At 41.7% G+C, this 12,443-nt stretch overlaps 1 protein-coding gene across 3 annotated transcripts in view; it reads left to right on the top strand.

Moving 5' to 3' along the window:
• Window positions 1-12,443, top strand: part of scaf4a (SR-related CTD-associated factor 4a) — an 87,867-nt gene that overhangs the window by 69,897 nt on the left and 5,527 nt on the right. For all 3 annotated transcript variants that reach the window (XM_055644504.1, XM_055644505.1, XM_055644503.1), the window contains 2 exons: window positions 871-1,033; window positions 5,596-5,694. In XM_055644504.1, the coding sequence (XP_055500479.1) occupies window positions 871-1,033; window positions 5,596-5,694 (262 nt within the window). The remainder of the gene's footprint in view (window positions 1-870; window positions 1,034-5,595; window positions 5,695-12,443) is intronic.

Genomic DNA, 12,443 nt, shown 5'->3' with positions numbered 1-12,443 from the left:
ATATCGTGTAATTATAAATCCTTTGGTGCTTTTGTTAAACCTTGCTTTTGCAGGACTACATCACCCATCACTGAATCACTTTTTCTGTGCCTTTCAGCGCATTTGCAGTCATTAAACCGTATATCTCGATTTAAAACTATTTGATTTACAAATTCTCACTGCAGTCAAGCTCTGATCCTCTGGTGCCAGAAGAGTAGTTTTTTTACTATTGGATGTTATTCTTATTAATGCCTTTAGGTACCTTGTTTTACGTAAAAATCCTGTAATGACTGCCAATGCAACTGATGAGGTAAAGGGTGCAGAAAATATACCTATTCCAGACCTCAGTCCTGGTTATAAACTGGCCCATACTCATGACTCCTGGTGTTCTGGATCTCACTGCGATTTCTGGCTGTACAATCTCTGGGCCCCTGGCTCACAGTCTGATCTAATGAGTGAATCAGATGCCAGACAATCAGGACTTTCGAACAATTGGGTGATGTATTCTCAAAGTTTAATTGTGTAACGCAATTGTCTCAATTTACAAATCTTTTCTTGCTATGATGAGCAGTTTAAATGTTGGGGGCAAGAGAAGATTATATATCAATATTAGCATCAAACAGCAATTGAAATGCGATTTGACGAAGTCATTAACAAAAATCACTATCCGCGCAACAAATGATCTGAATATCACTTTTTTTTCATTGCAGCATTAGAAATACATTTTCAATGCTGTCTGTTATATAGTTGTAAAATACCATTTGTTCAGTGTTTATTTTTACAAGAGTTTGTAGAGAAAAAATGAATGTGTATTTTCCTGTAATCATTGGGTTGGAGGTGGATGCAATTAAAATCTTTTGAGAAATGTTACTGTAATATTTGTTATTGCAGATGCCTGGAATTCAGCAAATGCCAGCTATTAATAGACTCCAACCTCCGAACTTTTCAACAATTCCGCCACCTACTTTTAATCCTGGAGTGCCACCACCACCACCGCCACCACCTCCACCTCCATTTATGCGTCCTGGTTTCAATCCAGTCCAGCCACCACCCGGTATGTCACATCACAGAATCTTTAGCAGTGGCTGAGAAGTGTCTGCACATCTAACACGCAGCAAGATAGTATGCTGACTGCCTTAAGAGAAATAATTGTGACTAAGTGTTGCTTTTTAATCTTATTGTTGGCGGCGCGACTCACTGTTGCAGCGGCCCCTACAGCCTGTCTGTCTTTATTTTTATTTTTTTGTCTGGTTAAATGTAGTTGTTTGTGTTTTTTAATAGTCTTTTAACTGTGTATGTGGGGGGCGGGGGGGGGGGGGGGAAGGGGGAAACTTTTTAAAATCTCTTCCCTGTACGGGAGACCCGACCTTTTCCTTGTCGGGTCTCCGTTGTCGTTGGGGCCTAGCACCATGGAGCGGCCTCCAACCTGAACGACCTGGGGTCTCCAGTCATGGAGCCTGCGGAGCTGGGGACTTACCATCGTGGGGCTGGCCGGCATCGGAGCGTTGGTGACTCGCTGCTACGGCCGACCACGTAGCTCGGAGGCTCCAGCTGCAGCCACAGGTCCGGTGGACTGGGACATCGGGAGCTTGCGGGTCCGGGTGGAGAGACCACTTTCCGGAGCTCCCGCAGCGCGACTTCTCTAGCCCGTGTCGCGGGGTTGGAATGACCCGGAGCGGGGCCGTACATTGCCCAGCGCGGCTTCATGGCCGTGGGACATTCCAGCGCCCGCCGGGGGCTCCAACTTTGTAATATTTAGACCGGGAGCGGGACCGTACATCGCCCGGCGCGGCCTAAAATGGCCGTGGGACTTATCATCGCCCGCCTGGGGCTTCGACATCGGGAGCGAAATGGAGAACAGGGGAGAGAAAAGACTTTGCCTTCCATCACAGTGGGTTCACTGTGATGGATGTTTTTGTAAATTGAATTGTGTGTATGTCTATAGGATATTGTCTTTGTTTGTATGGCTGTGGAAACGGAGTTTCATTTGAGCCTCACTGAGGTTCAAAAGACATGTAATAAATATTGATTGATTGATTATAAGGAACATCCATTTTCTATTTGGATGTTTTCATTTATCGCAACAAATCATTCGGAAGTGAAAGATTCACTTTTTTTGTTGAAAGCGACAAAGTTTACAAAATAACAATACAGCGAGAGAGATTATAAGGGAAGAAATGCTTGATTTCTGTGATTGATCATTTGGAGTGCTGTGACATATTTTACATAGATCTTGCAGAATACATGGGATAGGCATAATTCAATGGGAAATAAAGCTCTTGGGTGTATGAGCTGATAAGTCTCCAGATCCTGATGGGGCGTCTTCATTGTGAGATGGAGTGTTTGTTTTATTTGAATTCCATACATATTGGGGAGGTTTATTTTGCTATTGACATTAACAAATGTTATTCAATGAGACAGAGAGAATGCAGGAAACTACAGAGAGCTGTTCATGTCACAGAGAAGATGAGGATGCTTAGAGAAATTCAAGTAAATTGAAGAATGTCCCTGTGACTTTGAGAAATAAATCGCGTTTGGCCATTTTGTCATATTTATTTGAACAAGTAGTATGAGCTGTGGATAAAGTGGAACTGGTGGATGTCCTATATTTAGATTTCCAGATTTGACACGGTGCTGCATCAAAGGTTATGGCAGAAAGTAGAACACCATGGTGCAGGAAGTGACACCAGTTTGGATAGGAGTTAGGTTGGCTAACGTGCATAAACTATTTTTTTGTGGTTGTAACGGTGTAATCAAAGTTGTGCTACAGGGATTACTGATTACAACTGTTTATAAATTATATAAATCGTTTCGATGAGTCGATTAATAGTTGTTTAACATGCTTGATAACAATAGGTTGGAAAGCAAAATATGGATCGGACATCAGGCTACAATAAGATTTGTATTTTGATGATAATGTGGAATTGAGGTTATAATCAGATCAGCCACAATCTTACTAAATGCTGGGGAGTTTTCAGGTGCCAAGTGGCTTGCCCTTAACTTGTTTGTTCAAACTATACAGAGTAGAATTGTGGTATTTGTAGAAGAAAATCTAAAGTTTGATGCTGAGGATCAACGTTAATTAATGTTGCATTTACCGTGACTTTCTAGTTTGCTGTTTCTTATTCTAATTTGAAGCATTCAGACATCATTTCATTCTGACATATTGGTTGTTTTAAACAAGCTGATTGAAAAAGATTGCTATGTGGTCAGTCCTATTAAACAATCAAAATATCAGAGAAAATGTGCCGGAAAAAGTTGTCCTGAAAGGACACTATTGATTTCCTGTTGTCAGCAAAAAAAACTATCATGAGTGGAGGTTTGTGATTCTGCAGGATTCCCATTTTAAAGTGAACTTATCTTTGGTGGTTGAGTGCACTTGATGCTGAGATTTATAGATTCTTAAATGCTAAGGGATATTGGAGTTTATTGTGAAGGTGGGATTAAGATTAAGGATTGACCAGATTTCAAATCAAACCCAAAGCATACTCATTGTGTCTGACATCACACTCATCTTTGCTAATGTGATTAAAGAATGAAAATGTAAAAGTGAAATTCCTACTATTCTGTTCAAAATGCATGCCTCTAGATAGCCTCATAAATTGAAATGTTTTGAACGTTTTCCTACTTCCAACGTAAGGACGATTTGCAGCTTCTGAATGAAATTGATACTCTGTGTACATTGGGCCATTGCCTTCTCAATATTTTATGCCACTGGCAATTTTTAATTAAAGCATGGAAATATAATGTGCATTGAAACCCATGAGGGGATTTTAATCCATACCTCAAATTTCTGGCTAGTGATTTGTGAATTCTGTATGGGTGAATTTTCATTACTGAATGGAGCAATGTAGGGATTGCCTGAATGATCCATGTGTAAATAATGTGCAATATTGTTTGCAGTAGCAGTTCAGTGAAAGATCCAGCAATGTGTGCCTTTCATACACATGCTGTTTCAGGTTCTCCAAACTGGAGAATTTCTTGGGTCAATAAATTAGTTTATAGACCAGATATGAATTATTTGGTCATTTATTTGTGATGATATTTTATTGAGTACTATCAGTAAGACTAAATGTTTCAATTTGTGCAAATCAGCTTTGCATAATACAAATTAAAATCAAATTTAACACAACACACAATCCTCTGACATTTTCACCACCTCCAATGGGATCCCACCACAAACCACATCTTCCCATCTCCACCCCTTTCTGCCTTCTGCAACTCCCTGGTTAATTCATCCCTTCCCACCCAAACCACCCCTCCCCAGGTACTTTCCCCTGCAACCGTAGGAGATGCAACACCTGTCCCTATGCTTCCACTCTCGACTCTGTCCAGGGACCCCGACAGTCCTTTCAGGTTAGGCAGGTTCACTTGCACCTCCTCCAACCTCATCTACTGTATCCGTTCTTCAAGTTGTGTACTCTTGTACATTGGAGAAACCAAATGTAGACTGGGCGATCATTTCACTGAACATCTTCGCTCAGTCTGCCTGAACCTACCTGATCTCCCAGTTGCCAAACACTTTAATTAATTCCCCTTCCCATTCCCACACTGACCTTTCAGGCCTGGGCCTCCTCCAATGTCAGAGTGTGGCCAAACGCAAATTCGAGGGACAGCACCTCATTTTGCGCTTGGGCAGCTTACAACCCAGCGGAATGAAAATTGATTTCTAATTTCAAGTTACCTTGCATCCCCTCTCTCTCTGTCCCTCCCCCACCCAAGTGATTGTACTAGTTTCAAAGCTGTCGAGTCTCATTATCTGTATCTCATTTTCACTGAGCCCACAGCTAACAATGGCCTGTTTCCTTTATTATCGTTACTTTTTCGCATATCTTTAATTAGTTTGTTCTATATCTCTCTATATCACCATCAATATCTGTCGCTTTCCCTTTCCCCTGACTCTCAGTCTGAAGAAGGGTCTCAACCCGAAACGTCGCCTGTTCCTTTTCTCCATAGATGCTGTCTGACCCGCTGAGTTGCTTCATCTTTTTGTGTCTATCTTCAGTTTAAACCAGCATCTGCAGTTCCTTCCTACACAAAACCAAATTCATGTTAACGTTTGTAGCTGATTAGAATACAATTGCTTTTAACTGCTCCCTTCAACTGTATTTCTGCCTATTTCGTCTCTGCAAACCCATCACAACTTTTCATAAACAAAACTGGCAGAACCTATAGAAGTCATTGAATTTAACGGTAAAGGAGGTCATTATTTTGTTAATTGTGCCTGTGCTGGCTCTTAGAAAAAGTTACAATATTTAGATTAGTATCACGTTTTTTGCCTTTATTCTCATAACCAGTCACCTTGTTCATCTTATTTTCTGGATCTTAATCAGAAATGTAGACTCTGCTTATCCAATACGATGGTTAGTGTTTGCATTTACCTCCCAAGGCTTCGTTACTGCATATTCATTATGTTCCTTACATCTTTGATATATTTTGTAAAATATATAACATTAAAAAAACGCAAGAAATTGTTGTGGAGAAATAATCGAACTAATCTTAAAATGGCATATTTTAGGATAAATTGTTGAACATTTTTAGAATTTTCTTATTGGAAAATCAATTGTGATTTTTCATGAGAAAAATTCAATTTTAAAAATATTTTTGTCCTTTCAGGTTACCTGCCGCCCGGTGCTATGCCTCCACTGAGTACTCCAATGCCCATTGGAAATACAGGAACTAACATTCCACCAAGCGAGTCATCCCATCTTCCTGGTTAGTTATTTCCCATTACATAATTTTATTTTTTATATATTTTCCTAAATCGTGAATTTGTTTTTTCCTAAGTTACCTATGTTAATTGTTTTTTTGTCTTTTTGAAGAAAATTGCTCTTTTCAGGTTCTATATTAGCTATCAAAATCCTCTTCATGTTAATCATGGCAGCATGTATTGTCCAAACTACTTTCCCTTCAACCTGTTAATAATGACAATTAAAATCTGCAGGAACTTGCAAATATGAAATGAAAACAAAAATTGTTTTCCACTACTATTAACTGTTTTAATCAGGCTGGGGTAATTGTGAAAGGAATTTAGTTAAGATGGGCCGTAAATCTTTTTTCCAGCTTTCTGAGAGTGACCTCACCATTTGAACATTTTCTTAATTGCTACAAAATAGATTTGCAACGTGAATTTGATTTTCCTCTGTTCTGACTGAGGTGAGATGAACATTTCCAGGGTCCCAGAAGAAACAAAATTTTCTGAGAATTTCAGCTGTTCTGCCTCAGTAAATCAGCTTCTGGACAAAGAGTGTCTTTGCATCCATTGACCTTTGCCAAGGTCATCAGATTCTCTCCTCATAGCACTGGTACTCATGCCTTTGGGTTTGGCCACAGCCCAATGAAAATATATAATAATCACACAAAAGCTTTCAGGTTAGAGAGAGGTCGCGTGCCACCATTGTGCTTGTGTCAGGTCTTAGGACGAATATATATATTGATTGAAGGGTACACACATTGAGACAGGTTCTCTGGCCCACCAAGTCCACTCCAACCTGTTCACAACAGTCCCATATTATCCCACTTTCACATCCACTTCTTACACGCTGCACAATTTATAGAGGGCAATTAACCTACGAACCTGTATAAATTTCTGATCTGGGAAGAAACCTGAGCACCCTGAGGAAACCCACGTTGTCACAGGGAGAATGGGTAAATTACAAACAGACAGCACCCAAGGTCAGGATTGAACCCAGGTCTCTGGTGCTGTGAGACAACAGCTTTACTAGCTGTGCCACTTTGCTGTCCCTACAGAAGTGCTTGGTTCCATATCCTTGTTTTTTATTCATGGTCTCCATGATTCTGGCTTCCATATTATTGGCAAATGTAATTATGCAAGATTTCAAAATTTCAAAAACTCATATCAAGTGCATGGGCTGCGGGTGTTGGAGGGCCGGGACTGAGGGAGGGATGGAAGCAGAAGCAGTGGTGGGTACAGATGCGGACGGGGAGTCGGGGCTGGCGAGTGTTTGCCGGGCTGCGGCTCGGTGCATCCTGGTGGACAACCAGTGGCTGCAGGAAGTAAGTACCAAGCACTGGGTAGAAACGGTGGAAGATAGTGGCCTTCAAATGGGGATGGTTGGAGAAAGCATCCTGCTTGCCTCCTAGATTTTCACGTACTGTAACTGCAGGAAAAATGTTCCTGATGTTGGGGGAGTTCAGAACCAGGGGTCACAGTTTAAGAATAAATGGTAGGTAGGCCAGTTAGGACTGAGATGAGGACAAACTTTCTTCACCCAGAGAGTTGTGAATCTGTGGAATTCTCTGTCACAGAAGGCAGTGGAAGCCAATTCACTGGATGTTTTCAAGAGAGAGTTACATTTAGCTCTTGGTGCATGCGAAATCAAGGGATATGGGGGGAAAACGGGAAGGAGGTACTGATTTTAGATGAACAGCCAGGATCATATTGAATGGCAGTGCTGACTCGAAGGGCCGAATGGCCTATTCCTGCACTTATTTTCTATGTTTCTATGCTTGAGTATATGGCAATAAAACTCGACCACTTGACTTTGAAGCATTCATGCATGGTGGAGGTATAATGTAGTCATAGAGTGATACAGTGTGAAAACAGGCCCTTCGGCGGAACTTGCCCACACCCGCCAACATGCCCCAGCTGCACTACCTACTTTTGGTCTATATTCCCTCCAAACCTGTCCTATCCATGTATCAGTGTAACAGTTTCTTAAATGTTGGGATAGTCCCTGCCTCAACTACCTCCTCTGGCAGCTTCTTCCACCCACCACCATTTGTGTGGAAAAAGTTACCTCTTAAAAATACTTCAAACAAAAAACATTGAAATCATACTTCTACCATGCACTAAAACATGATTTTAATACATCAAATTTCAAAAAGTCCCTACCGTGGGGTCAGATATGGGGCTTTATGTGTGGGCCAGATATATTGTCAGTGCAGAGGGTCTAGGAGCAAGGCCAAGTGTGCATTCAGAGTCAAGGTCTGGAATAATACTAGGTGTGCAGTCAAAGCTGGGGCAATGGGAGTGTTCAGCACTGGGAACCTAAGCAGTTATGATCAGGGTAGAATAGGGGACCAGGTGTAAGGCTGGACTCAGGGTCAGGAATGAGAGAAGGTATGCAACTGGACTCAGGGTCAGGAGTAATATTAGGTGTGCAGTGAGACCCAGGTTGGTCAACATGGGCCAAGTGTTTGATTAAAATCTGATTTCCATACATTAATATACTAAGATCATTCATGTGCTGCACCTGTTGATCAGAGCCTGGGCTCTACTGTGGAATGTAATTAGGAATGTAATTTAGCCTAACCTTATTCATAGCTAATCCAAATTTAAAACATAAATATTGCATTCAAGTGTAAGCTACATTATGCACCAGATTGCACAATTTCAAGCTGAAAATGGAAAAGCTCTGCACCAAAAGCTCTGCACCCCCTCAATCGCTACGCTCCCTTGGGCTTGGTCTCTCGCAATTTCTCACTCCCAACTCTAACCCAATGTTGGCAGCCCTGCCTTTTGCCTGCAGAAGATTAAAATGTTGAAATATCATTTTGAAATGTGCTCTCCATGTTACTCACACGTCTGTTTGGATTTCTGGGCATTAAAGCAACAATGTCAAAAATACAGACTAAAAATAGCTTCAAGTCTGTGGTTTACCAATGCCAGCGAAATCTTGGGCAAGGATTGCACATTATTATATCAAATCAGTGAGATTGTCAGCATAGTATTTGTACATTTTATAAGAATTATCAACCACTGGAAAATTAACTAAGTCAGAGTGGTCGACATATCTTGTTACCTTTATATTCAAGTTCTGCAATCTCTAGTTTCCCAGATGTGGTACAGACTTTAGGAAAAAATTGCACTCTAGTTCTGTTACTTTGTTTCCTTCATTATGAATGAGACTGAAGCATTCATGACCAGAGCAGGGTTGCTGAAATCTTTGACTTCCTGGACCTTTTCTTTGTCAGACCAGAAGCCGCTTCTAAATGCTCGTGTGTACTATAGGGTGATTTCACGAAAGGTCACTGGAGCGTAGATCCGCACCCACGTGACCGAAAATCTCAAGTGGAGGACATGCTAGACATCCGATACATGTTAGTGGGTGGGAAAACACGCACTTTCCCACCCGTTAAAAACATAGCAAACGGCCAGGTTTTGATCTGCAATTTATTGTGCCAGTTCACGGCAGTCGGGTCACGACCCATGACCCGTACTGTTGCTATGCTACTCCAAATGAATTACACGTGATGAACTGCAGGTAGGCACTTACCATTGTTTCCAGCGTAGCGGGCTCGTTAAAACCCGCTGAAATTTTCAATTTTTGCGCTGTAAATAATTATGGAAATCGGGATAAGCGTGAGAGACATTAGCCAACTTCAGAATTCCAAAAGTGAGGAGAAATGACGGTAATTAGAAGCGAGAGCTGAAGGGACAACAACAGCCATAGTGCTTAGCGAACATTGGCCGTTTGCTCACTACATTTCATCAACTAAGGCATTATTTGTGTTTTTTCTTGATTCCTTTGGCATCTAAAAAGTTTCAGAAGTGATAAATCTGGCTGTAAATTTTTTAAATCGCCTATGGTTCCCAAGTGGGTTTTTACATACAAAATGAAAACGCATCTGAAGAAAAATTTACAGACAGATTTATCACTTTTGAGAATTTTTAGATACCAAAGGAATCAAGAAAAAACACAAATAATGCCTTACTTGATGAAATTACCCCGACTCCCACAATTTTTTTCAACGCAAAAATTCAACATTTTGGCGGTTTCTAACAGGTAGGAAAGTACGCGTTTTTTGCATTAATAACATATACCGGAAGTGACGGATGTCCTACAGTTGGATTTAGCGGCTCCGTGCGTCGAGCCTTATGACCCAGTGACCTTACGTGGGCAATTAATTCTAAAAGGGTTGACGGTGGATATGCAATGGAAGACATTTAAAGACTGCATGGATGAACTACAAAAATTGTTCATCCCAGTTTGGCAAAAGAATAAATCAGGGAAGGTAGTACATCCATGGATAACAAGGGAAATCAGGAATAGTATCAAAGCGAAGGATGATGCGTACAAATTAGCCAGAAAAAGCAGCATACCGGAGGACTGGGAGAAATTCAAAGACCAGCAGAGGAGGACAAAGGGCTTAATTAGGAAAGGAACAATAGATTATGAAAGAAAACTGGCAGGGAACATAAAAACTGACTGCAAAAGTTTTATAGATATGTGAAAAGAAAGAGATTAGTTAAAACAAATGTAGGTCCCTTGCAGTCAGAAACAGGTGAGTTGATCATGGGGAACAAGGATATGGCGGACCAATTGAATAACTACTTTGGTTCCATCTTCACTAAGGAAGACATAAATAATTTGCCAGAAATAGCAGGGGACCGCGGGTCAAAGGAGTTGGAGGAATTGAGTGAAATCCAGGTTAGCCGGGAAGTGGTGTTGGGTAAATTGAATGGATTAAAGGCCGATAAATCCCCAGGGCCAGATAGGCTGCATCCCAGAGTACTTAAGGAAGTAGCTCCAGAAATAGTGGATGCATTAGTAATAATCTTTCAAAACTCTTTAGATTCTGGAGTAGTTCCTGAAGATTGGCGGGTAGCAAACGTAACCCCACTTTTTAAGAAGGGAGGGAGAGAGAAAATGGGGAATTACAGACCAGTTAGTCTAACATCGGTAGTGGGGAAACTGCTAGAGTCAGTTATTAAAGATGGGATAGCAGCACATTTGGAAAGTGGTGAAATCATTGGCCAAAGTCAGCATGGATTTACAAAAGGTAAATCATGTCTGACGAATCTTATAGAATTTTTCGAGGATGTAACTAGGAGCGTGGATAGGGGAGAACCAGTGGATGTGGTGTATCTGGACTTCCAGAAGGCTTTCGACAAGGTCCCACATAAGAGATTAGTATACAAACTTAAAGCACAAGGCATTGGGGGTTCAGTATTGATGTGGATAGAGAACTGGCTGGCAAACAGGAAGCAAAGAGTAGGAGTAAACGGGTCCTTTTCACAATGGCAGGCAGTGACTAGTGGGGTACCCCAAGGCTCAGTACTGGGACCCCAGCTATTTACAATATATATTAATGATCTGGATGAGGGAATTGAAGGCAGTATCTCCAAGTTTGCGGATGACACTAAGCTGGGGGGCAGTGTTAGCTGTGAGGAGGATGCTAGGAGACTGCAGGGTGACTTGGATAGGCTGGGTGAGTGGGCAAATGTTTGGCAGATGCAGTATAATGTGGATAAATGTGAGGTTATCCATTTTGGTGGCAAAAACAGGAAAGCAGACTATTATCTAAATGGTGGCCGATTGGGAAAGGGGGAGATGCAGCGAGACCTGGGTGTCATGGTACACCAGTCATTGAAGGTAGGCATGCAGGTGCAGCAGGCAGTAAAGAAAGCGAATGGTATGTTAGCTTTCATTGCAAAAGGATTTGAGTATAGGAGCAGAGAGGTTCTACTGCAGTTGTACAGGGTCTTGGTGAGACCACACCTGGAGTATTGCGTACAGTTTTGGTCTCCAAATCTGAGGAAGGACATTATTGCCATAGAGGGAGTGCAGAGACGGTTCACCAGACTGATTCCTGGGATGTCAGGACTGTCTTATGAAGAAAGACTGGATAGACTTGGTTTATACTCTCTAGAATTTAGAAGATTGAGAGGGGATCTTATAGAAACTTACAAAATTCTTAAGGGGTTGGACAGGCTAGATGCAGGAAGATTGTTCCCGATGTTAGGGAAGTCCAGGAGAAGGGGTCACAGCTTAAGGATAAGGGGGGAATCCTTTAAAACAGAGATGAGAAGAACTTTTTTTCACGCAGAGAGTGGTGAATCTCTGGAACTCTCTGCCACAGAGGGTAGTTGAGGCCAGTTCATTGGCTATATTTAAGAGGGAGTTAGATGTGGCCCTTGTGGCTAAGGGGATCAGGGGGTATGGAGAGAAGGCAGGTACGGGATACTGAGTTGGATGATCAGCCATGATCATATTGAATGCAGGCTCGAAGGGCCGAATGGCCTACTCCTGCACCTAATTTCTATGTTTCTATAAAGGCACCCAAGGTAGGCCATTAACAACCAGTGCTTGATAACATGCAAAATTCCATTCAATAGATAATAGGTGCAGGAGTAGGCCATTCGGCCTTTCGAGCCAGCACCGCCATGTGATCGTGGCTGATCATCCACATAAATTCCCCCGTACCTGCCTTCTCCCCATATCCCTTGACTATCTTTAAGATCTCTATCTTGAAAGACTCCAAAGAATTGGCCTCCCCTACCTTCTGAGGCAGAGAAATTTATAAAAATTATCAACCACTTCCCCGTCTAAGGGCCTCAAAAGTACTGGAGGCTTGTAGTCTACTTTGTTACGGCTCTTGCTGGAGAATTCTAGCTATCAATCATTCAGCTTGATGTTTTTGTTGACTATTATTACATTACTGAGTCACCAGCATAATTCGGTGGGAGATTGCAACCTTCACGTGGTCCGCCCTGTTTC

This window comes from Leucoraja erinacea, chromosome 13 (genome assembly GCF_028641065.1).
Source record: "Leucoraja erinacea ecotype New England chromosome 13, Leri_hhj_1, whole genome shotgun sequence".
NCBI classification, from domain to species: domain Eukaryota; kingdom Metazoa; phylum Chordata; class Chondrichthyes; order Rajiformes; family Rajidae; genus Leucoraja; species Leucoraja erinaceus.
Note: the sequence above shows the minus strand (reverse complement) of the source record. Positions and strands in the feature narration are given on the sequence as shown.